General features: G+C 36.7%; 1 protein-coding gene and 1 long non-coding RNA gene across 3 annotated transcripts in view; one reads left to right on the top strand and one right to left on the bottom strand.

The window, feature by feature from the left end:
• Positions 1 to 27,161, top strand: part of LOC149500347 (uncharacterized) — a 402,287-nt gene that overhangs the window by 119,963 nt on the left and 255,163 nt on the right. The window contains exon 4 of one of the 2 annotated variants that reach the window (XM_089737127.1): positions 20,680 to 21,097. The exons of the other annotated variant lie outside the window; for it this stretch is intronic. Within the exon in view, the coding sequence (XP_089593253.1) occupies positions 20,680 to 20,722 (43 nt within the window). The 3' untranslated portion in view covers positions 20,723 to 21,097. Of the gene's footprint in view, positions 1 to 20,679; positions 21,098 to 27,161 lie in introns of those variants that run through there. 2 annotated transcript variants of the gene reach the window in all.
• LOC149500348 (uncharacterized) lies at positions 18,301 to 19,461 on the bottom strand. The gene is made up of 3 exons (XR_016325076.1): positions 19,442 to 19,461; positions 19,187 to 19,326; positions 18,301 to 19,107 (listed from the first exon to the last, which is right to left on the bottom strand). It is a non-coding gene; the product is annotated as an uncharacterized LOC149500348 (long non-coding RNA).

Here is a 27,161-nt window from a genome sequence, read left to right on the forward strand (position 1 = left end):
CCTGGTGTTAAGTGGTAACTGGAGCCCATAGACATCCACAACGTAAATGCGCCACGCACCTTGAGATATGAGTTCTAAGATCTCAGTATAGTTACAACGGCTGCCCCACTCTTCAAACCGAAACGCATTACTGCTTCACGGCTGAAATAGGCAGGGAGGTGGTACCTACCCGTGCGGACTCACAAGAGGTCCTACCACCAGTAATTACGCAATTTATAATTTTGCGGGTTTGATTTTTATTACACGATGTTATTCCTTCACCGTGGAAGTCAATCGTGAACATTTGTTAAGTACGTATTTCATCAGAAAAATTGGTACCCGCCTGCGGGATTCGAACACCGGTGCATCGCTACATACGAATGCACCGGACTTCTTATCCTTTTGGCCACGACGACTTCAAAATATGGGTATTACCCATAAAATTATGGGTAATACCCATATTTTGCCTCAAATACTTAATTTCTTGAAAACGATTCTAATCCTGGGCAGAAATTGAGCTCGAGCTCCCGGTACAGTGTCAGTCACTAACTTTCAGATCAGCAGCGCAAATAATTGGTAAGATAATTATCTTCCTATTTGTCTTAGTCGTTACAATCCTGATAACGTGGTCCAGATCATTATTTAGTATTAGAAAGGACATATTTGATGAGCCTCCCAATGGTCCACTATCTTTCCTGCTCGAGGTCGTCCTGTCGTACTCATTTAAAAGATTTCCCACTGTAGCTACTCTGCATTTGCTCGATTCATCAATGGGAGTCTTCCCATGCGGTTCTGTGCTGCCCGCCATTCCTTGCATGGCGAAATGTGCCAGTTACTATCCGAGACAGATGCAGTCCAGCCGCAAGCATTGTCTTCCCGCATCTCCACAGAGTTTAATTTCTTCCTTTCCACTTTTCGCAAAGTTCGCAAAGTCCTCGTGGCCTAAAGGATAAGACAGCCGGTGCATTCGTATCTAGCGATGCAACGGTGTTCGATTCCCGCAGACGGGTACCAATTTTTCTAATGAAATACGTACTTAACAAATGTTCTCGATTGACTTCCACGGTGAAGGAATAACATCGTGTAATAAAAATCAAACGCGCAAAATTATAATTTGCGTAATCACTGATGGTACGACCTCTTGTGAGTCCGCGTGGGTAGGTACATCCACCCTGCCTATTTCTGCCGTGAAGCAGTAATGCGTTTCGGTTTGAATGGTGGGGCAGCCGTTGTAACTATACTGAGACCTTAGAACTTATTTCAAGGTGGGTGTCGCATTTACGTTGTAGATGACTATGGGCTCCAGTAACCAATTAACACCAGGTGGGCTGTGAGCTCGTCCACCCATCTAAGCAATAAAAAAAAAAAGTTCCCGTTTCAGCAACGTACAAACATATGGAGAAGATTAGTTTTCTAAGGAGTCTTGTTTTTTAGTCTTAGCTATGTTTCAATCCAAAGCAATCTTCTCTAACAGAGCTTTTATTTTCTCCTTTTCCACTTCTCACAAAGTCCACGTTACAGCAGCGTACAAACTTAATGTACAACATAATGTAATAAGTCTCTAAATTGCCTTTATTCTTAACTTTTTAAATCAATCGTAGATTTATAAACGATGCATAAATATTTATATCCGAAATAACTTAAAAGTCTACGAGAATTGTAACGCAGCCAGAAAAAAAAAAGAAAAAATAATACCGGATCTCAAAATGGCTGATTATGGAGAGTAACAAAATTTCCATAATCTATTCTAACCTGGGAGGCTGATTCATCAATAATATTTTAAGACTTCCATTTTTATGTTTCATCCCAAGAATTCTCTATATTTAAATATTTAGCGAATAACACAGAGCTTGTGTTTCGTTTAGCTTTCATCTTTTTTTCTTCTTTTCGAAGTGAAATCATGGACGTCTTATGAATAATGGAAAGAAACGTTATTTGCGGTGCCCAAAGATGGACGTAAATTATAAATTATTTCGTAAAGATTTCGCCCAGTTTGCCGCAGAGTTTCCGCAAAATAGCCTTTTCTGTAGGGTTCGAATCTAATAAACTACAGCTATTTTGTAGCTTCAGATCATTAAATTATGTAGCAGTCCTGTGTAGTACTCAGAAGATTAGAATATTACGTCATCAATAAGCTAATCTATAAATGCTTTTTTACGAACTAGCTTTTTTTATTTATTGCATAGGTGGCTGGACGAGCTGACAGCCCACCTGGTGTTAAGTGGTTAGTGGAGCCCATAGACATCTACAACGTAAATGCGCCACCCACCTTGAGATATAAGTTGTAAGGTCTCAGTATAGTTACAACGGCTGCCCCACCCTTCAAACCGAAACGCATTACTGCTTCACGGCAGAAATATGCAGGGTGGTAGTACTTACCCGTGCGGTCTCACAAAGACCAACTTTGTGATCAGTATTTGCTCCCATTTACAATATATTATACGAATGGTGCGATCTGTCATGAGACAAGAGGTCAAAATAACATAGCAAAGATATGGATGAATCACATGAATATCACCTTTATATTTAGATTCTGTTTAACTTATGTATATCTTTTAGCCTTGTCTACAACAAAGTAATACTATAAATTTATGTATATACATATATTATTATATTGATAGTATTTCAAACGAGCAGATGGTCCATAAGCTTTTTGATTGAACGTTTTGTTTTTGAAAGTATTTTAATTATGACATAATGTTTATAATGTCAACTTTTACAAAAGCTTTAAGGTTAATTGTAGAAATAAATTTATAAAACTTTGAATACGTCAGTACGCTTTTAAGTGAATTGGAAATACAGCACTTGACGTTATTAAAGTTCTTGAGAGCGCTAGCGTATCGTTTTAAAAGTTTTGTAAAACTTGATTCTTGAGATGGATGATAAAAATTGTTCTACCTTATTCTTATTATTCCTATCTATTTCATATATAATTTAAATAAAATATTTTTATCCTTTATGCATTTTTATAACATTCATTCGATGATAAAACTTGATACAGCTATTAAAGGATCCCACGGGTGGACCAGACCACTCGTGATCATGGCGTTTGCAACACCTTCCAAATATCGGGAACTCATTATATGTGAAAATTGTGATAGGAACCAGTTAAATAACTGTTGTGTGTATAATATTTTATAGTGTTACATATAGTATAATGGCCATTGTATAGTATAACGGCTGTACGATATTTGAAACCGAAACGCCATATTGCTTCGCGACAAATAAAAGCTGGGTGGTGGTAGTTAGTATACAGATGTATTTTAATACGCTCTTGGACCAGAAAAATATGACCTATCATGTAATTATATAATATTTAGCATAATTAGTTATAGAGCAGCTGCACGCGTCATATGATGTAACCTTCTTCAAACGAGGCTTGTGGAGAGTACTTAACGGTAGGCAGCGGCTTGGCTCCGCCCCTGGCATTACAGAAGTCCATGAGCGATGGTAGCCACTCACGGGCTACTGAGTGGCGGATCAGATGGGCCGTGTGCTCGTCTGCTTATAAAGGCAATAAAAAATAATAATAACTGTGAATCCATTTCTATTAGGCAAACCGCCGCGAGTACTCGTCAACACGTTTAACATTGTCTATATGGGACATCAAAGATTAGGAAACATTTTGAAAAATGTTTATTTAAAAAAATATTTTCTCTCTAAATACTATACACATATACGATTCTGGTGAGTGGCGGATCAGGTGGGCCATATGCTCATCTGCATCTAAGGGCAATAAAAAATAATAATAACTGTGAATCCATTTCTATTAGGCAAACCACCGCGAGTACTCGTCAACACGTTTAACATTGTCTATATGGGACATCAAAGATTAGGAAACATTTTTAAAAATGTTTATTTAAAAAAATATTTTCTCTCTAAATACTATACACATATACGATTCTGGTGAGTGGCGGATCAGGTGGACCATATGTTCATTTGCATATAAGGGCAATAAAAAATCATACTAATTGTGAATCCATTTCTATTAGGCTAACCACCGTAAGTACTCGTCAACACGTTTAACATTGTCTATGTATGGGGCATCAAAGGTTGGATAAACATTTTTAAAAGTGTTCATTTAAAAATATATTTTTTCCTAAAAATACTATACACATATACGATTTCAGCTTATGCTTCTATCTACATTATAAATAGTATAATGTAAGGATTTTTAGGTTCCGCGAGCTCCAGATATTTTAAAAATAACGAATTCAAAATACTTGACTATTATAAATTATTATGTGTATGGGAGTCTTTTTCCGAGCGCGTTTCTGTAAATACATAACAATCACAACTAAAGGAAAAAAATACACATTACTTTATTCAAAGGGTAATATAGAAGTAGATATCACTTTTTCTATTCTTTTTCTTCATTCTCAAGTCGAGTGACATTATTATGACATTCAGAGAAAACTACCTTGAACCTGCCCTCTAGGATTAAAGGCGAGTTTAACGATAATTACTCGCAATAACACATTTATTCTGAGGTGGCAAGGTTGGGTACAATTTTCTTGCCTGCTTCTACCTAATCCCTGGAATAGTCGTCTAATGAAATAAAAACTTCGATACCAAGGACTAGAGCACTCACAAAAGTTAAGTTGGATTTACAAGCCTTATCAAGTTAGTTAACTAATTTTGAAGCTGTTAATAAATTAAGATTTAGCACTAGTGTAGGGATAATGATTAAACGAGAAAAGTTTCACGAAACATGTTGGTTCTTAATATAAAAAAAAAAAAAACGTTACGAATTTTGTCAGTTGAAACACAAAAGTTCCAATTTTCTCCTTGACGTGCAATTGTATAATCGTAAAAAAAGTTTAATGCGATAAACGTAAGAAGTTTCAAACCATCATTTATTAACAGGTAAGACATCTGACGTTATAATGAAAATGTTTGTGACGTGATTCTGGGGAAACGAATTTTTTCTAGATAATTGTATAGTTACCGTGATTTAGGATGCTTCGGGGATGCAATGCTCCTTAAATTATCGTATAAGAAAATCATACATTAAAGCCATGCGTGCATCATCATAAAAGATAGCCGTTATCAAATTTCGACTTCGAACCCATGTGTCAAGGTAATCTGCGGTAATTACTTGTAATGCCAATAGGCATATGTAACCTCAAAATCAGTTGGCTCACTCATATGTACCTTTATAGAACTTATTACTAAGAGTTATCGCTCGCGTATGTCTTAATCATGTACCATATTTTCGTTTGTAAGGCAGCCGTAGCCAACTTAAAAAAAAAAAAAAACTTTTTGTTTCGGCCATAAGGCTTCTGTTTTAACTATTCCAGTATACTGAATATTTATATACGGATGATTATCTTCATAAGTCGAGTCTGCTAGATGCGTATCTCGTCAGAGGCAGATGTTTCCGTTCGAAAAGGTGGTTCGACGATCGATACTGTTTGCCTGTGTGTACTTATTAACAACGAAGCGATGGACTCACATACATGTAGCTTTCAAGGCATCTATAGATATTGAGAAAGCAATCGAGAATGTTTTAAAAGTTTGTCGTAAATAGCGTGTGTATGCGGAAAGTTTTATTATCAGTGAAAACTTATTTAGCACTCTTGTCATTTGTAATTCGTAAAGTAAATTTTACTGGTGGTAGGACCTCTTGTGAGTCCGCGCGGGTAGGTACCATCACCCTGCCTATTTCTGCCGTGAAGCAGTAATGCGTTTCGGTTTGAAGGGTGGGGCAGCCGTTGTAACTATAGTTATTTATAGGTATTATAACTATAGTTGTAACTTAGAACTTATATCTCAAGGTGGGTGGCGCATTTACGTTGTAGATGTCTATGGGCTCCAGTAACCACTTAACACCAGGTGAGCTCATCCACCCATCTAAGCAATAAAATATATATATTTTATACGTTTTATTTTATTAATAAATAATTTTCTAAAATCGGCACACATTTTGAAATTTATTTTTTCAATATTACTTATGCTGTCTATTTTATCTTTTTCCTGATTGGGTTTGTGCAGTCTCGCTTAAGAATTCCCTAGTGAACTTTACTGGCAAGCATCTCGACTTACTTCATTTTCACTCGGGCATGCTTAGCTTTATTCAATTTGTTGCTCACAATGCTCGTGTACACGGAATAACTTTGTTTCTGAAAGATTAAATTGGGTTTAAAAAATAAACATTTTGACAAGAACTAAGAAAGTTTAGAACAATAAAATCAGTTAGCTAAAGGAAGGATTTTAGACCTGCTAAAAACCCTAAAGCCATTCGAAGTTAATTCGATGAAGACTTTTGAACTTTTCTATGAAGCACAACTTAAGGCATTACAAATAATTGAACATTCAATTTCAAGGAACGGAAATCATACATTTGTGTGATGCCTTTTAATGTTCAAAACATGAATGTCGTGACCTATCTTGTGACGTGTTGTCGAAATTATAATGGTTTCACTTCTTTAACTGGAATATTAATACTTGCTTATATCATTCCTTCACAGAAGTAGGAGGAAATGCATGATTGTGTGTGAGCGCGCTGACGTGTACCATAGCATCGCAGTACAGTTTGAAAAACAACAAAAACTTTGTTTCAATGCAGTTGAAAATTCAACCTTAATACTGTACTGTTCAGTAGTGAGCCATGAGATTATTTACTCATTTACGCCTCAAAAATACGATGTTACTAATTCCAATAAAGGATTTGACTTCGACCAAAATGGATGTAAGTTATTTGTTACTATTGAAGGCATTTGCATTATTATTAATACGGATCTCTTATCAGTCGGTACATTCTTCGCCCAGTCGGAAACTTGAACCAGGAAGGTCAAGTATCTGGAAGTTATCCTGGATTCATGGGATGTGAGAAATGTAGATCTCCAGGATTATCTAGATCTCGAACAAATCTGTAAGCATATAAAGATAACGTCAGAATGGTATTTTTGGCACGATACTATAGACCTTATAATTCTTTAGACCTTATAATACTTTAGACCTTATAATACTTTAGACCTTATAATACTTTTTATCACGTCTCACGGGAACGTATAGGTTCGATATATCCTATGTCCTTCTCCTGGTTCTAAGCTACCTCCTCACCAATTTTCAGGCTAAACAGTTCAGCCGTTCTTGAGTTATAAATAGTGTAACTAACGCGACTTTCTTTTATATATATAATAGATTTAGTTTCATGTTGTTGACAGTTAATTTTCTTGAAAACTAACGCCTTCTTTTGTTATTTTGTTATTTAAGCGTTATTCGTTCTATTGGAAATGACTAAAACTAATTAAAATTTGATTTCAGTGTTCTTTCTCCCTAAGAAATATTATTTCTCATAAACCTTACGTTTCTTATGATATTTATGTCGCTGATAATAATAATAATTTAGACATTTGAAAAGAGGTATTTTGGTAGACTGTATGACGTTAATTGTTACCAAGTGAGCAGAAAACAAGATCCATTCCTTCTTTGACATTTATTGTAAGAATTCACAAAATGTTCCCAAAAAAAAATATGCTGGTTTTTCGGAACTTCTCCCCTGTTTGAATGGGCTTTTATTAAACTCGGGAAACTTTTATTTGTTTCCTCGAAGTTCACAAATTATCAAGGGAAACGGAATGTTTTCGTTGAGGAGACTTGTAACTTTTTCTAATGTTAACCTATTAAAATCTATTTCGTTGTGAAAGAAAAAGTAAATATTCCATATATGTACAGGTTTTTAGTTAAAAAACATTCGGCCACCTAAATTCTTGGACGATAAATGTAACAAACAACTATGAGTAAAAATATAGATATCTATAATGTATATAAAAACAACCTTTAAACAGTGCTGGTAAAGTACGTTCAGAAAGAAAAGAAAAAAACCTTTCCATTCCGTCGCTCCGTCAGAAACTTTTAATTGCTTGTTTTAAACATTTAATTAAATCTACAATGTCATTTATACGGAAAAGGCAAAGAAATTATTTAATAAGTTTTGAAATGATACCGTGCAAAGCCTGGAATTATTTAAAAGGAGAGCCGAGTGAAATCTTCCTGCTTATTTGGTACAATATTCGTGGCATAATTATTGCAAATGAAAGAACCGCGAGGATCGAAACGAGGATCATTTAAACCATCATATCTTGGAATTCAGTTCAATTTTCCGTTAACCATCTTAATTCCTAATTGTAGGATTATTCCTTCATTATGGAAAGTAAGAAAATCTGATGAGAGACAAATATTTTTTCAAAGCTTCAGTGTTTTTGTTATATCTTTGGTATTTTAATAGTCTTCTAATTAGGTTGACTGAGTAAAAAAAAATATTACGCTAAATTGATAAGTTCCAGAAGTGGAAATAGGTTTGTTAAAGTTTACGAGCTCAGTGAGCATTCCCCTTGGATTGGCAACTGCGTCGGGCGTCGGCCGATTTGATGGTCCTCCGCAACCCTTCATCGTCCCTGGTCCTCAACCCTTTTATCTTTTGCACGCAAACTTACAAAAACTTTTGTACAGATCATTACGTTTTAATATAAGTTAAAATCTCTTGTATGTACTCGTTAGTGATACGAAATTGTCGTTCCGTTTAAAATTCTAAAGTTTAATTTGTTATTTATAGCATTCAAATGTCTTTTTATTCAAAGACAATAAAAAAATTAACCAACGAAAGTTCTTTGATTTGTGTTATTACCGTGAAAAGAAAATAATATTATTCATTTCCATATTTAATTGATTACTACCAAAATCATAATTCGGGCCAGTTAAAATTGAAAACAATATAAAAAAGAATGAAGTAAAATAACTCAAGCTATAAAATTGTCAATAGCTCACAGTAATACATTATAGGTACATCAAACATCAATAGATTTAAGTAGCATTACGTTTCGGCTTCCAAGCAGATCATACAGGCCTACTAGATTGATTCGTTTATGAATATATTGTAAATATTTCATAAAAGGCAAAGAAAAAAGCGTAGGCACCTGTATGACATTGGATTAAGTAAAAAAAAATTTAGAAATCGTGGAGTGAGTAAAGACGAATGGCGCCTACCAAAAGTTGCCTGATATACGGGATCGATACATCTGTCATGAATAATTAAGATGAATTTCTTGCTTTTTAGATTTTCATAGCGGCTGCGTAAAACGAAACTTTATTACGGAGTTCTTGTTACGTGCACGATTTTTTTATGTTTGTGGAGTAGGTACGTTTGAATATACATTGGGATATAAGTATGTATATGTTTTCCACGCGAGAGTAACTTTCTGGAATGTTTGCTTTTTTTAACGAACAAATATTATAGAATAGAAACAAACGGATGGAAGATATTATAGCTGGTCAAGTAGATACTTAGTGGCTACAGATATTACCATTTTAGGCCATAGATATAGGCCATAGGGGGTCTGGCTTGTGTTATGTGATCATAGTTTTCTTATACTGTTGACAGATACGTAGACAGAGAGAATGACTGTGAATAGGCACTTCAAAGCTTATTTGTGTTTTATCATAGCGGATTCTCTTTTAATAATATTCTTGTACAACTGAACAAAGGTTGGTAATTTTTTACTTTGACACATTTTTTCGTGTTCTACTTTCGGTAAAGAAAGTGTCAGACTTTTCATGAAATTTTGATGTAAGCATCCATTATCTATTGGATTACGTATTATTATATTATGAATGATACTACATAGTTTGTTGAAGACATGTGCTGTAGATGCTACGCGCTTTGTTAAAAAAATGAGTGTTCTAGATTAATTTTGATAAAAGGGTCAATAAAAATCAGTGGGACAGAAGATTTTTCGTAGGCCATTCAAGCTTTAGTCACCTCAAAGATAAATTTAATCGATTTATCCTTGGTTAGAGAAAGCAACTGATGGATGGATGGTAATGGAGCTAAGACCATAGATTCCAAAGTGGACGGTCAGCAAATGGGTGTTTATGCAATTGCTGAATAAACTAGTTTTGTTCAGTATCTTAAATTTTCGGAAATTAATCCCAGAGCTTTTAATTAAGCCAAATAAAACCTGCAGCAAGCGACCAGGTAAAAATTGCTCAAAATTCATAGATCCAAACAGTTTTGCTTGGTCATTTCTGTTAGTATAAATGACTACATTGATATCGTTATAAAAAACGGTGGTACGTGATAAAAAAGATCTCTGGAACGGAACGGAACGTGAATGAACGCAGTGGTTTCAGGTATCACAAAAAAAGAAGCCGAGAATGAGTTGAATTGAATATTCACATTACCAGCTCAAGTAACGAAAATTGGCATCATATTTTTTAAGACAGCGAGTGAGTTAATAGATCTCGGTAACGAATTAGCACAAGGCTTATCAATAATACCCGACAAGGCAATAAATAAAAATGTCTATAAATTTTTATCAATAATTTTTAGGAGTAACGAAATAGCAATTTCCGCAATATTGCCAATTATTATTGAGGTTTTATCGCGTTCAACGGGAGTCAACTAAAAGGAGCCGCAATTTCTTCAGCGATCGAATTCCGACAAAAGGCTTACTTCCTTCCATGAAAGAATCCTTATCTTTATGTTCTTTATTCACAAAACGGTCGACGTATCGATCTTAAATCCATTTGTAATTTTGATTTCAATGGATGCCGCTTTGATAATATTTTGAATTGAATTAAGTTTCTTGGAAGTGCTGTTTTGTCCTCCGAATCGAAGCAGTCAAATTTTTGCACAAAAAGGGAAATGAGCTTTAAGGCAAAAATGTGAATTTGCGTGAATACGTTTCGTAATACTACGACCCTGTAAATTTTATGTGCCAAGGTCCGCCTTTGATAGAGTAAATAAGTAGAACGATGTAAAGCGAACCAGATGTTGCTCACAAAATTAAACTACATTTCCATATTCAAATGACACGTTATTCACACCGGACCGGCCTAACGGTCGTCTATTAAGGGGAGGTCATTTATTTTAATGAAATTACAAGCGACGCACGCTTCTTCTTTTAAATAATTAATTAATTTGCAAATTTTTTATGTAATTATGACACACCGTAAAAATTGCAGTCCAAGATTAAGCTAAAATTGCTTTTATGGGCTTAATCGTCGTCAGTCGTTGGTGACCACGAAAATCGTAAATAGTTCGAAGCGTCGGCCTTTTTTTTTACTATATCTATAATGAGGAAAATACCGTCCCACCGTTGGGTGATATTCATGTTGTGATGTCTACGGGCTCCTGTAATCAATGAATAATGAGTGGACTAGAAGCTCTTTCACTCACTTGAGCAAAGAAAATGAAAACGCGTAATCACTTGAAAAGCCAATTTCGAAAGGCTTTTGTGAAAGGAGTGTTTCAACATATGGACGGAGTCGGCGTGACAAAGCGACCGGTCTCAGTGACCATCTGTTTCACTACTTTAAAAGCTTTTACGTAGAACACAGCCGCTGGCCTCACACATTCAATCCACAGAAAGCGAAGTTGCAAACAGAAGTGCTGTACTTATTGCAGCGACTCTACCTGGTCGTAAAAACTTACAATTCGTGTTTCGTTTTATTGACGTAGAGCTGAAACGTGGCGATTAAATGTTACATTGTATTTTTCTCTCGTGTTGTCATTTTTTTTTTTTTTTTATTGCTTAGACAACCTCACAGCCCGCCTGGTGTTAAGTGGTTACTGGAGCCCATAGACATCTACAACGTAAATGCGCCACAGACCTTGAGATATAAGTTCTAAGGTCTCAGTATTGTTACAACGGCTGCTCCACCCCCAAACCGAAACGCATTACTGCTTCACGGCAGAAACAGGAGGGGCGGTGGTACCTTCCCGTGCGGACTCACAAGAGGTTCTACCACCAGTAAAGTTGTTTCAACGACTCAAAATCAGTGCGTCATAAGTAGGGCGTTTCGTGAGATCGCACGGTTAGGTACCACCACCCCCCGCCTATTTCTGCCGTGAAGAAGTAATGCGTTTCGTTTTGAATGATGGACCAGCCGTTGTACTGTAAAACTGAGACTTTGAATTCGTGACTTAAGGTGGGTGATGGCATTTACATGGACCATATCTGGTAGGCCCTGAGCTTGTCCACCCATCTAAGCAATAAAAAAAGCTGTTCTGTATTTTAATAATGAAATATGAGACGAGATTATTAGTCTAATTAACTCTAATTGAAAATCGTTATTATTCTATCCTATTATAGTAACTACATTTATGGTAGCTACCAACGATTAGGTAGGGAAAAAAATATTTCTTGGTTAGCTAAGATGGGCAGATGGATACTATCCGCCTTACCTATTCTCTAAATAGTATGAAGGATTCGTAACATACTACACCATAAGGAATTAATTTGTATTGTTACACGCTGGGGTTCGGGATAAATAAAAGTTCTACCGAAGTACAAATTAAAACTGTATTAACACTTAGAACACTTAACGAACACTCCAAAATTCTCAATTCTCTTCTTCCGCTTCGCTACGGGTGATTTGTTCGCTGTTCCGCTTCGAGTAGATCCGATTACTAACTGCTTCCGTGCCATCGCTGCAACGTTTTTATAGTCGATACGACATTCCTAGATTTATTGAGAACATTCTTGGCAAGCCGAGTAGCTTCGATGTGTGTTTCCGCTATCTGACAATAGATGGCGTCGTGCTTCTCGAGCGCTCTCGACGTTACTAGTTTATTTGATATTCGTTTCTGCTATGCGGCGATAGATGGCGTTACTCTTGCCGGCGTAAGAATATTCAAGTGAATCCCGTTTGTCTAAAGTTAAACAAGACAGTAGTGCATATTGTTTCATAGTACTTGTAAGTCGGAACAAATAGTGTATTTGATTTTATAAGCGATGATTTATTCCATACGGGTCATTCCAGACTCTTTACCTATTAGAACATGGACGCCTCTGACAATTAAAAAAACTTGAGGACAATCGAATCTTGATCTCGTTTTACAAGATCTCATAAACCGAAGCTGAGCCTAGCAGCAATTTTAAATCAAAACATAATTTGTTATAATATAAAAGTTTGTAAAGAGAATTAATATTTAAGCGCTTGGTTATTTGAGTTCGATGGGTACGTCGGATTAATTCATCCGGACGTCATCGCTTTAATCCACTTAACCATTCGCTGACTGACGTGACTCCGGATTTGGAACCGATCTCGAGAAACGGCGCGGCGGCGGTAGCGCAAATCCTTATTGTAGAGGAATTCGTGCGTTTGCGAGATCTCTGAATCGTAGCTTATATACCTATATATGTACTTTGCTGTATTAAGTTCGAGATTTGAAGTTGAGTGAAGTTAGGAATGATAGTGGCTTATGTTATACATATAGTTATGTTATACTACTCAAACAAGGTTTAAGTTAATCAAAAGATTAGTAACATTCAACCACGTGACAACGTAATTAACCCACGTGTCACAACGTATCAATACATAATTGTATGAAAGTTTTCCAGTGGATATCTCCTAAAAAAAACTTGGAAATTACGAAAATAAATAAAGTAAGCTGAATCAGTCGAACTATTGTTAGGTGATGCTACGCTATACGATGCTACATGCTACGTGTAGATGGAAATTGATTTGAATATCGTAACAGCATTTTTAGACTACAGAAAAATATTATTAATATTTATTTACCAAACTAAGGTCTATGTTTTAATTAGTTGCCTTGCGCACTCTCAATTAAAAAAAATAGAGCTATAGAGAGCGATGAGAGCGTTGACCCCGTGCGTCAGCTGGTTGCAAGTATTAGTAGTAATCCAACCCGTACCTACGATTTGTAAGGAGCCTGCTTTCGTGTCTTGGAGATCTAAAATATGAGAAATAGTAGATGGATTTAGGTTAAAAACTAAACAAAAAACACTAAACCTAAATTGCCAACCGACTTGTCAACATATTTGAGCGAAGTTATAAAATAATTATATTGTTATTGTTCGTTCAAGTATTCAAATATTTCGTCACATACAAACTAGATAAGAAAAGCGTGTCAAAAAGTATGAAGATCATATTATGTATATTATTTATATACTATAAATTATTTATAAAATAAATACTATATTGGATCCGGGAGATGAACGACGGGTGCCACGAGTTGAATTTATGAAGAACGTTGATTCTTTCAAAAAGGATTAACAAATAAAACATTGATAAATGAAAATATATCGTAATAGGAAAACTGAAAAAAAAAAAAACTAAAAAACAATGTGTATGAAATGCGATTGCAAAACATTAATCCAGTAATTAATGTCCTCTGTGGGAAAACTAGCAGTAAACGACGTAAATGCAATTACTGCCACTGGTTGCCTAGTTTCTGAACGTAATTAAGTTTTATTCCCGCTGCGGCAGGCTTGCTACTAAACGGGTGCAGATCATTTTGATAATGTTACAACACAAGAGTGCTTAGTACCGTTTTGTTAGTGCTAAAGTGGAAAAGAAAAGATGTTGAAAGAAGCTGTGGATGTCATTTTTGATGCGCGACTGGAGCTTACTGTTAAGTGCGATTCACTGAAACTTTAAAATATAGGTAAAGAGGTATGAACGTATATCTTAAAATACTGAAAGAATATGTGAAGGTACAAATATGTACAAATATATATATGGATATACTTTTAAAAACATTAAGTCGATGAAATGTCATTGACAATTCTGTAGGTATATTATACATCTTATTAAGCTATTGCATAGCTTTTATCGCAGGCTTTGAGCGAGGCGACCGAATCAAGAGATTCCGTAACGAAAATAAAACCTAACACCCCCCATTCCGCCTACCATGTAACTTGCGTTCAACAAATTCACACGTTACGCTTGTGTAGTGTTTGTGAATAAACGCGCGGCGTGATGTCGCACTGCATGCACATCATGAAAAGTCTGTCCTTTTTTCTCTCGCGCGGTCTAGCTTATGAATGTGAAAGGGACAGTTAATGTTTTGCTTTTGTTAATGTTTATAAATATAGCGTGGTCTTATTTTATTATTATTGCTTTAATTTATTATATTATTATTGTCTAATTATAATTGCATAAGTTGATAACAAATGCTATGCAACAGCTTTACCGCGGCAGTCCCCGAATGCCACACGTGTTTTTTATTCTCAGGTGACATCTATGTATGTATATATTATTATGCTAAGGTAAATTATTTAATTAGAAATATTTTACGTTTTAATGCCTTTGAAGGCAGACGAGAATACGCCCCACCCGACGGTAAGTAGTCATTATCATGCATGGATATGAACAATTCCAGGTGCACAGATAATACACAATCACTTCAAGTCAAATTTGAGCTTTTCAAACCTTAGTTCGCACCTTACCTCTTCAGTATCGCAAGTGAGTGACAGGTCAGCAAATGTTCACTTTTTACTCAGTACATAATTAGTAGCGATTCTGGGTTCATCGACATAACTAATCTTTCATTAATTTCGTTTCAAATACTTACCTCATTCCTACCAAATTATTCCAATAATTTTAAATTTAAATACTTGTATTTGGTAAGGAATATTTTAAGACTCCACGGATAATATTGCCTGCTAATTGAATTTTTGACATCAATATTTTAAAGATGATACTGTTGTTTTGTAACCAAATTATCCTTATAAAAGGTAAGAACTTAAGCAAACAGCATCATAGAAATGCTGAAATCATGGTGTTCCAATTTCAACAATATAGTATTGAAATCCTGTATGATCCTGTGTTAAATGTGGAACGTCTCATGTAACGTACATGAAAATTGCGTTTATTAATTTTGCAAGGTCTTGTTCAATGTGTCACAGCCGATCCAAGATAATCCAGAGCATTCCCAGTTTTATGGCTATTACATTCAGTGGCGCTTGAAATTAAGTCCTTTGTTCGATCCGATCTCCCAGTAATGATTGCTACGGAATAGTTCGACTATCAAATGGAATATAATATCATTCTTCATTAGTGACGCTATTGAACTTTAGAAGCACTAGTGAAATATGTTTATGAGTACAATAGTGAGTATGACGATTTTTTTTTATTGCTTAGATGGGTGGACGAGCTCACAGTCCACCTGGTGTTAAGTGGTTACTGGAGCTCGTAGACATCCACAACGTAAATGCGCCACCCATCTTGAGATATAAGTTCTAAGGTCTCAAGTATAGTTCCAACGGCTGTCCCACCCTTTAAACCGAAACGCATTACTGCTTCACGGCAGTAATAGGCAGGGTGGTATTACCCACCCGCGCGGACTCACAAGAGCTCCTACCACCAGTAATACATAGAATAGATAACGATAGTCTTGATAGAATTTTTAGGACTTACAAGCAGTGGTCATTGTTAACGTGCCGTAGAATTCAGCTATGGAGTCCCCGTTTTGTACCATCCCACCACACCGTCTCTTCCCGTGGTTGTCGTAGAAGATAATTAGTGGAATCATCAGAGAATTGAGAGGAGCATTCCTTTAGCATTATGTCAGCGTACCGCCAACTGGTATTATAACGTGTCTGTGTCTAAGGGTGTCCCTGGTATGCCGATGTTACATGAGGCCCAGTCGCGTCACTCCCCAAAAGGTGGTCTATGGGTCGAGAGACACGGGGCCGAGTCGCACCACTTCTAGACACGTCACCACCGGTAGACAACCGGTGAACAGGAGACTCTGTGAGGAGGATCTCAGGGCGCCACCACTTACCGCTCTGGGAGACTTACGCCAATAAATGAAACAATTACAATATATATTACACTTGAGTTTATTAACTACAGATTTAATGATTATAATTGTTTACACAGAATAAATTAGTGGTACGGTATCTTTGTCAAATATGTGTCGGTAGGTATACCGAACAAAGGAGAAAGAATTTAATGAAAGTTAGATTAAATAACAATATTATAAACTAAGACGGTATCACCAGTGGTTCACAAAATGACGAATGATTACTGGATTGCTTCTCCGCAACTGGGGTTGCTGGATCCGAGCCAGGTTGTGTATGCAGGTGTGTTTCTTTGTTCTACGGTAGTCAAGTACTTTCTGGATCGCCAAGCCAGAGCACCTCGCTTCCGGCAGCGTCCACTCAGAAAAGTACTGCGGGATCTTGAAGGTGATAGTAAGGTCACGCTCCGCACCCTAACATGTACATGTAATGTACCAGTTATTAGGACCTACACGACAAGACAAAGTGGTGTTAACTTCTATTTAGATAAATGGCTGTGGACACAGTGTGGAGAATAAATTATGAAACACTTACCCTGGTTGAATAAAAATACACCAAGGAACAGATAAATTGACTATGGTAAATACTTAATAAAACTTGCACTGCAGCTCGAGAGATGTTGATTGAAAAAGGCTTCGGACAAAGTGACTTGTCCTTTTATATTAATTGTCTTACAGTTCTCGAAAGTTCCGCCTATAGTGCTGTGACAATCTCACCCTCGAACCACAGACAAGATAGTACAGTCACGCCATGCAGTGTCGGATAAGTGCACTAAGCAGCGTTTCATAATTATTTATTTCCCCACACTGCGCCACGTTTTACGCTAGAGGGCGTTAATTTCAAAACTTAATTAAAAAAAAAACAATTTCAATTTTTCTAGCGTTACAGTATTTACCTACCTCTGTGGCAAATAACTCATTTGTTCTTATTAAAACGGTGGGAAAATTATTATACAATTCAGTTGTGAGTCCGAATTACGTTTCTAGAAATCTTGTGATGTTTATTGACTCCGATCGCGAGCCCAAAGAATTTTAGGGCCCACCCACTAAATGACTCCCCTGCACTCTTCGCCCAAGCGTACGATCCCCTCCAGGGTCAGAACCCGGATGAGGTAGGGGAGCTACCGCGGTCAACACTCCAACCAGATAGCGCAGCTTAGCCCAAGGACGCCTGGCCGACGGAGCCTTCGAGGCGAATTGAAGGCTCTGAAACATCAGCCGTCTCGGTACGGCAGCCCGTCAGGCCGCCGAGACGGTACCGCTGATGTCCCGGAATACCCCGCTGGACCAGAACCAGCTTGCCGGGTCGGGATGCGATACACCGCCAACCGGTTGCTCTTTTTTATCTCCTTGACAGCGCGCTAGAGTGCTGGTAGCGCGTCGCGCAGCCTCTACCCCCTGAGGTCGCCCCTTGACCTTCACCGGGGGGAAGCCGCCACCTACAGGGGCCGGGACGTACGGGCGTATTCCCTCCTCCGGTCCCCGGCTCGACGGTGACGGATTGGTGTGGAAACGGAAGAGCTCTCTCTCTCTCTCGTTCCGCCGCCTCCTTCTGCGATATGGTGGATTCACAGAAGTCGAGAATCGCCTTCCAGGACTCGTTGCTGCCGAGCATCGTAGTTACGACGCGCGGCAGTGACAGATTCTCTCCTATGACCGCGACGAGGGCGGCGCGTTGCTCGTCAAATCCGGCGCGAAACGCGCCGTCGAAACGCGCCAATGTGTGTTCCGCTGTATCATCCTCGTCGCGGTCTGCGTAATAGCCCAAGAGCCCGTGGGCTCTACCTGTATGTATTTGACCAGACCTGAATTTTCGTACATTGAGACCCCTATACCTACCATGCATGAGGTGGGGACTCACTAAGCACAAAGTGGTCGACGCGCCGAGCGCTCAGGTAGGACAGGTACCGATTTTGACGGATTTTAAATCCATTTGACCACGACTGCCGTTTTGAAATTTTGAAAATATATGATTATTATTATCGGAAAATAAGAATGGCAGACCATTATCGCGCATTTTACTTTGTGGCAGACCACTTTGAAAATGCTAAAAAAATAAAATTTTGAAAGTAATTGACCAGATCTGCCATTGATATAATAATATGTTGTTTATTATAGTCTTAAAAACTTATATTGATCACGGCAGACCTCTACATTGCGTACACACATCAACATATAATAAAATCTTAGCTACTACCCGGTCAGATGTATATTATGTTTTCCGTTCACTGTTTTAGAGGAATATAATTTACTTGCGATTTACTTTAGCAATGTATTTACCGAAATTAATATTTTTTTATATTCTATATACTAAACTTCATTAGTTAGACAATAAAGAAGTGAATTTTTTATGGAATAATTATAAATAATACGGTATAATGCTGATCAAAAAATAATTCAATTCCTCATTTTTATTTCGTCAAAACAAAATTTAAAAGTGTTAAATCAGTTAAAAAAATATATCATGCATGCATTACATATATATATATATATCAATCTTCATTCATCATCATCATCATCGGAGTCATCTTTATCGTTAGGCGACTCGTCTTCATCATCCATTGAATCGAATACTGCAAAAATAAAACATAAATTGTAAAATGAACGTAAATTCATCTGAACATGTTCGAGAAAGAATTGCTATCAACTTACCAGGAACATTGGTGATTAAGTCACTCACAAAATATGGAAGTTGGTCACCTTCGAACCCTTTGAAGGCATATATGTTGTCCTGCTCAATCCAACCATACTCCAATGGGTCTAAAGTTGTGGGTTGCTTTTTGTAAGCATTTCTCCAAATAGAAGAAATATAGTGGGCCCTCAAAAGTTGTTGATAAAGCTTACTCTTACGCGGTGGTATTGAGCTTGCCTCAAAATTTTGATGTCTGAATCTTTATAGTTGCTAACGAATAGCTGGAACCTTCCATCATCTACATCACTAGATTTTTTGGTATTGTATAGCTGGCAAGTTAAATGTTGAATGATAAAAATGAGGAATTGAATTATTTTTTGATCAACATTATACCGTATTATTTATAATTATTCCATAAAAAATTCACTTCTTTATTGTCTAACTAATGAAGTTTAGTATATAGAATATAAAAAAAATATTAATTTCGGTAAATACATTGCTAAAGTAAATCGCAAGTAAATTATATTCCTCTAAAACAGTGAACGGAAAACATAATATACATCTGGCCGGGTAGTAGCTAAGATTTTATTATATGTTGATGTGTGTACGCAATGTAGAGGTCTGCCGTGATCAATATAAGTTTTTAAGACTATAATAAACAACATATTATTATATCAATGGCAGATCTGGTCAATTACTTTCAAAATTTTATTTATTTAGCATTTTCAAAGTAGTCTGCCACAAAGTAAAATGCGCGATAATGGTCTGCCATTCTTATTTTCCGATAATAATAATCATATATTTTCAAAATTTCAAAACGGCAGACGTGGTCAAATGGATTTAAAATCCGTCAAAATCGGTACCTGTCCTACCTTAGTGCTCGGCGCGTCGACCACTTCGAGCTTAGTGAGTCCCCACCTCATGCATGGTAGGTATAGGGGGTCTCAATGTACGAAAATTCAGGTCTGGTCAAATACATACAGGTAGAGCCCACGGGCTCTTGGGCTATAATGGCGGTACTGCGCCGTCGGTTCTTTTTTTTTTTTTATTGCTTAGATGGGTGGACGAGCTCACAGCCACCTGGTGTTAAGTGGTTACTGGAGCCCATAGACATCTACAACGTAAATGCGCCACCCACCTTGAGATATAAGTTCTAAGGGTCTTAGTATAGTTACAACGGCTGCCCCACCCTTCAAACCGAAACGCATTACTGCTTCACAGCAGAAATAGGCAGGGTGGTGGTACCTATACGCGCGGACTCACAAGAGGTCCTACCACCAGTTCCTTCCGTATATCTTGAATAGAGCATTGTTTCTCCTGTTTCAGCTGTTTTTTTTATTGTTTGAAGAAGGAGATATGGTTTTGTCTTAAGGCTTGTGAATAAATGTATGTATCTGAAAATCGATTTTATTATAAATGGACTGTAATTGAATTTTCCGTGTATAGGTAGAATAGTTACCAAACATAATCTGATGTGAACGAAGATTTACAATTATTTTTCTTTTTGTTTCAGGTACAGAATAGCCTCGAATTTTCCCGTAATTCTGCTACAATAATTGTTATTTCGGCTTCTTTTATATACAGAGCATTAAGAAAATATAGATATTTTCTCTCCTTATTATTGGAGTCTGTGGGGTGGGTATTGGGCTATTGAGTAACGGAATCAAGTATGACTAAATTTAAATATTAATTTTAAAATGACATCCTTTTTATGAAGTCTCCTTAAAGATCTTTGTCGAAATGAAATTCTTTTAACGGAGTCTTAAATTGTAAAATTGCACACGTATCAAGTACCGATGACAGTACAATAATTTGATTTCTTTGGCCAAATATTTGGAGCAGGATACGGGAATGAAAAAAATAAAACATCATTTGTAAATTGCAGCATTTTGAGGTTTCCGTTAAAGGGAGTTTTTTTATTTTATTTAAGAATTTTGTATGCTTTTATTTTTGTTAAAAATATGTCTAAAATTTAGTTAAATTTGGGTGAGTTTTAAATTATATCTTATAGTTTTGTTTTTCGTTTTATTTTCATAATTTAAACTTGTTACGTGGCATGGTTTCATGTGACTGGGATAACATTTACAAGGTATTCTGTCTTACAAAATGTATTTACCATATGTAATTTACCGCCACTGCTAAACACCTGGGTTTATTTAACCCAAATAAATCAACCTGTAAATAAGGATCTCAAATTAAAATAAATATTAAATGTCTATTATATAAAAATTCAATCATTTAGTTACATTTTTTTAAAATAAATAAGACTAATATTTTTTTTTTAGAATTTTTCATCACAAATACTTTACTACCAAATTTTGTTAAAACTTTCTATTTTTGAAAGTCTTCAATATTAAAGTTATACTGCAACTCATTATACCAGTTGTAATTAATCTATCAGGTGGCGCGTATGCTCGTCTACCTACAAAAGCAATTAAAAAAGGCGTCTCATTTACATGAAAAAATGGCTAACCAACATATTAAATTAGATAAGAAGATGAAAAAAAAATGCATTGAAAATTTTCGGTAGAGAAATTACGGTGATTTTCTGTAGGCCGCGGCTTAGCTCTGCCCCTGGCATTGCTGACGTCCACGGGCGACAGTAACCACCATCAAATGGGCCGTATGCTCGTCTGCCTACGAAGTCAATTAACTAAATGAACTTCCGGCATTCAAGCAATTCATCAATGCATCAGGCATTTAATGTTTGTAGTTACTCCAGTAATCACCGTTTCTTTCAACTTCAATGGCGAGCTCGTCTCTCAATTTATGCTTTTAAAAAAACTGTTAAAATGTCTGTTTTAATTGTCGAATTTGGTTGGGAAATCGGGTGGGAAAATAGTCAGGAAGGTGGTAGGTACCACGTGCGGACTCACAACATGTTTTTCCTTCGCAGTGGAAGTTATTCGTGAAAATCTGTTAAGTACGTATTTCATCTGAAATATCGTCACCTGTTTGCGGGATTCGAACACTGGCATAGTCGCAACGTCACATACGAAAGCACCGAGCGTCTTATCTTTTAGGCTACGACGACTTTAAAATTGACATTAATATATGTAGCACTTCCATAATTACGCAAAAAATATTAAGCAGTGTGTTTTACGCCAATTATATTAGTTACGAGCTCCTATCCTGCCGTAAGTACCTTCTAATGCATATAAATATCAAACGTTTTTAATAATAATGTGTAAAAAATATATTTTCCCAAGCCTTTTATTTGTAGTGTTTTTTTTTTCAGATTTATTTCTCAATTTTTTTAATATTAAAAATAGTGCTTTACCCATCTCTTAAAAACCTTTTGATAGGCTTAAGTTAGTGTTATATTAAGTATTAAGCACTCTCTAGATGTGAGCTTAGGTGTCAATTAAATAAATCACTGACATGCTCAGGCTATGTCTGAATTGGTCTGAATGCAATGCGTTACTACATTCCTTACTATGTAACAGCAAACTGACATTAATCTGAAAATTTATCATAATATGGCTACCTTCATACAATAGAGTTCGCAGCACAATGATAGTTCGGCGACAATAGTCTTCATTCCATTTATTAGTTACGTTCCAGTCGAATACCTTTCTAAGGTAAGTAGTAGTGTACTTATATAATTGGAATGTTCTCGAATAATTAAGTTCGTAAGCTGAAGTCTTTCGTAAATTTTACTCCTAATTTTTCGATTTTTTTTCTCTGTCAGAAATTTAGAAAATTATTTTATCTCAGTAGGACCACGTTCACTTGCCTATGTAGTAAAAAAGCGTTTCTATATCGGAACAATAGAAACCCATAGAATTTACGTTTTTACAGTGCAGTCATTTATAGAAACAAGTTTTTTTATAGGAGGTAGATTCCATTGCATGTTTTTCCTTAAAAAATGCCAACAATAAACGAATAACTAAATATGGACAGTAAAATAATAAAAACGTGTGGCACTCGGGAACTGCCGCGGTAAAGCTATTGCGTAGCATTTTTTATCAACTTATGCAATTATAATTAGACAATGATAATTTTATATTAAAACAATAATAAAACAAGACCACGCTATATTAAACATTAATAAAAGCAAAACCTTAACTGTCCCCTTCACACTCATAAGCTAGACCGCGCGAGTGAGAGATGGGCAGACTTTTCATGATGCGCATGCAGTGTGACGTCACGCCACGCGCTTATTCACAAACACTACACAAGCGCAACGTGTGAATGTGTTGAACGCGAGCTATATGGTAGGCGGAGTGAGGGGTGTTAGGTTTTTTCCGTTACGGAATTTCATGATTCGGTCGCCGCATTCAAGGCCCGCGATAAAAGCTATGCAATAGCTTAATAATATTTCATCAAAATGAAAACGACGAACTTCGTCACGCTGTTTGAGTAATAAAATTTCTTGGAAAGAAAACTTTCACTTCACGAACTACTGTTAACATTAAGCTTGAAATAGACAATTCGGTTCAACTTCAAGAACAGGTCGCCGACAATGAGCCGAAAAGTTTCTAGTGCTCAATGCCACGCGACACTTTAAGCCGTTTAGCATTTCATTTTAATACCGATCTACGTTGGCCTGGTTTCGTGAATATTAAAACTGAAACTTCATGGCCTTGTATTGTATTTAAGTGCGTTTAATACGATAATTTTATCCGCATCTCAAACTGTGACCGGCTTTGCGCTTTCTCAAACTGTGAACGCAATAATAAATTAAAAAAACTGAGGCTATCGGTGACATACCCCATCATGAATCACGTTGTCCACTTTCAAACATAAATTTGAAGTTTCTATTGCATTAGAACTACAGCTCGCTACCCTACCTCGCAAACAGGTATGCAAATTGGTTGGTGTTATGTACTTGCATGGGTTCGTATCCCTTACAATCATTATCATTTCATTCACATTTGAAGTCGTCGTGGCCTAAAGGATAAGACGTCCGGTGCATTCGTATCGAGCGATGCACCGGTGTTCGAATCCCGCTGGCGGGTACCAATTTTTCTAATGAAATACGTACTAGGCAAATGTTCACGATTGACTTCCACGGTGAAGGAATAACATCGTGCAATAAAAATCAAACCCGCAAAATTATAATTTGCGTAATTACTGGTGGTAGGGCCTCTTGTGAGTCCGCACGGGTAGGTACCACCGCCCCGCCTATTTCTGCCGTGAAGCAGTAATGCGTTTCGGTTGGAAGGGTGGGGCAGCCGTTGTGATTATACTGAGACTTTAGAACTATATCTCAAGGGGTGTGGCGCATTTACGTTGTAGATGTCTATGGGCTCCAGTAACGTCTTAACACCAGGTGGGCTGTGAGCTCGTCCACACATCTAAGCAATAGAAAAAAAAAAATATGTAATAGTATTCGTCGATGTTTGAAATGCAAAAATAATCACTGATACATCAACATTCATTATGTGTATATAACATATTACAGTGTTTCTTTATTATTATAATTTTTAATAAAACTGGGACTTGTCAAAAAATTTGAGAACACCAAATCTCAGTAACCACATTACAAAAAAAAAATGTTGACAAACAGAGTAAAAAATGAAACTCTACTGCTGAAACCCCACTAATTTGTCTAGTTTTTATACAAAGATTTAATTTAAAAAAAATATAGAATATGAATAATATATATATATAAATTCAGGAACTGTCATTAGACAATTACTCCTGTTAGCAAATCCCATCCCTCCTAGCCTGAGCCTCCTGAGGTTTTTCTCGCCCACCTGTCCTGGTGAAACAGGAAAGGCCTCCGGGTCACTAGTTATCCTTCATTCATAAAAAAAGACAACTACGCGATACCAGTACACGTTTTCCCAACTAACTAAAATAACATTAGTTATATTCTAATCAATCTTACTTTAGTTTCGGTTCCGAGTGTACATAAATAAAGTTTATTTAGCCGGATGATTTAGAAGCGAACAGAACTGGAGGAGGCCCATATTATGTATCCGAATCCCCTGATTAATTTATTGTACGCAGTCACTACTTAGAGTAATCCAGTAGTAGGTAGTCCAATCCAATGAAAGGTATATGTCGTCAAGACTTCTGGTCTTATCTACGGGCGCGTTTCTCTTATATTTACTGATAATATTTTAAGATAACATTACTAACATAGCTCACTAACATAGCTTAGATTATTAACATAGCTTACTATCGCGCGAATTTGACATTTAAAAGGGTAAATATTCTATTTATAAATTAGACGCTCGGGTATATTATTAGACAGAATATCAGAGACATTATTTTAACTTTTTATTCATCGTTCTGGCTATTTTTACAGCAAAGCAATGGAGTGAATCGTTACTTTCGTATTAAATGAGTAGAGCTGGGGTTATTCAATACAATGAAGAATTAAACTTTGATGAATGTCTTAAGGTTTGTGAAAGCATCTACCTTTTGATATCTGTTAACTTATTATCAAATGACTACGAAATCGTCCGTTCATATATAACAAAATAACAATCATAATAGTTGCATATTAAATAAATAAATATATGTACTTTTTGTAAAAGATTTGTTATTCAGTCGGTTTCATCTTATACTGGTGAGCAATAAACATTAATTTAGCAACTGCAAAAGGAAAACATAAATAGTAAGCCACCGATTTTGAGAATTTCGAATACAAATAAAACGAAATAGATATAAAAATAAATAATAGTTTAAAAAAATTAACAAAATACGCTTTTATAGAAAATCCAACTAAAAAATTGTAAATAAATTTTAATAAATTTGAATTAAAAATAGTGTAAAAAAAAAACTGCGACTTCGTCTCCCAAAGTTAAAAAAGCAACTAGTTCATAATTATGCTGCAGCTTGTAAGTTAGTTGGTAGTGGATGTAACGTAAGAACTACATCGACACGATGCAGGCACGAACTACTTTTTCCCCTGCCTATTCAATTTACCACGAAGGGCTATTGCGATGACTAGGTGAGCTTACGGGGCTCTAACCTGAGGACTTTGCCTTAGAAAAAGCAGTGCTTAGCAGAACGCGATCTGGATCTGAAACGCGAGCCACTGAGTAGATCCGGCGAGAAACTCAGTGGGTTGTGTCTGTGGGTTAATTTATTCGCCGTAACTCTTCGTCGCAAGCGACAGTTTTGGTAAAAACTTTGCCCTGTGCTTGATGTCCCAAAAGCACCTTTAGTGGATCAGGAGGTTCCGAGATGACGTTTTTAGGGTGACGTCGACTGTTTACCATTCGGTCCTCAGGATCGTGTATGTGGTTACCGGCGGCTACGACAAGAGGGTTTCCGTGTCGTGCTGCTTTCTCGAAATGGCGTATTAATGCCGACTGAACATGTTTACTGATGGAGTTGAGCTCCATGTCGTCATGGAGGTCAACGTTTTTCACAAACCAAGGTGCACCGGCGGCTATCCTGCAAAAACGGGATTGAATGATTTGAAGGGGTTTCAAGTTAGTGCGGGCCGCGTGAGCAAACACTACAGTTGCATAAGTCATGACTGAACGTATGCAAGTTTTGTAGAGTGTCATCTTGTTACGAAGGGACAATTTACTTTGCTTGCAAATTATCAGATAGAGGCGTCCTAATATGAATGTAGCTCGGTCGCGTACTGTTTTATTATGGGGACGGAATGTCATCCCTCTGTCAAGAGTGACGCCTAGGTATTTGACCTTCGAGGTCCACGGTATGGGCTCATCGAAAATGATGATGGGGCGGAGGTGTTAACGCACCTATAAGGAAATGGGCTGCTCGAAGTGGTATTCGGAGGGCGACCCCTTATCATGAGCACCGCTGTGCTTTTTGTGGAGTTGATGTCAATACGACCTCCTAAATTCAATACAATGATTACAGTAAAGGAAACGAAGAAGAAAGAAAGCGTCATAGGAAGAGTTATATCTATGAGATACGTTGGAAGTTATTGAATAAATAAGGAATTGGTTATGAGGAATGGTGGTAGGACGTATTGTGAGTCCGCACGGGTAAGTACCCCCGCCCTGCCTATTTCTGCCGCGAAGCAATAAATACGTCACGGCTTGAAGCGAGTGGTAGCTG

The sequence above is a fragment of the Bombyx mandarina genome, chromosome 22 (genome assembly GCF_030267445.1).
Source record: "Bombyx mandarina strain Sakado chromosome 22, ASM3026744v2".
In the NCBI taxonomy this organism is placed as follows: Eukaryota; Metazoa; Arthropoda; class Insecta; order Lepidoptera; family Bombycidae; genus Bombyx; species Bombyx mandarina.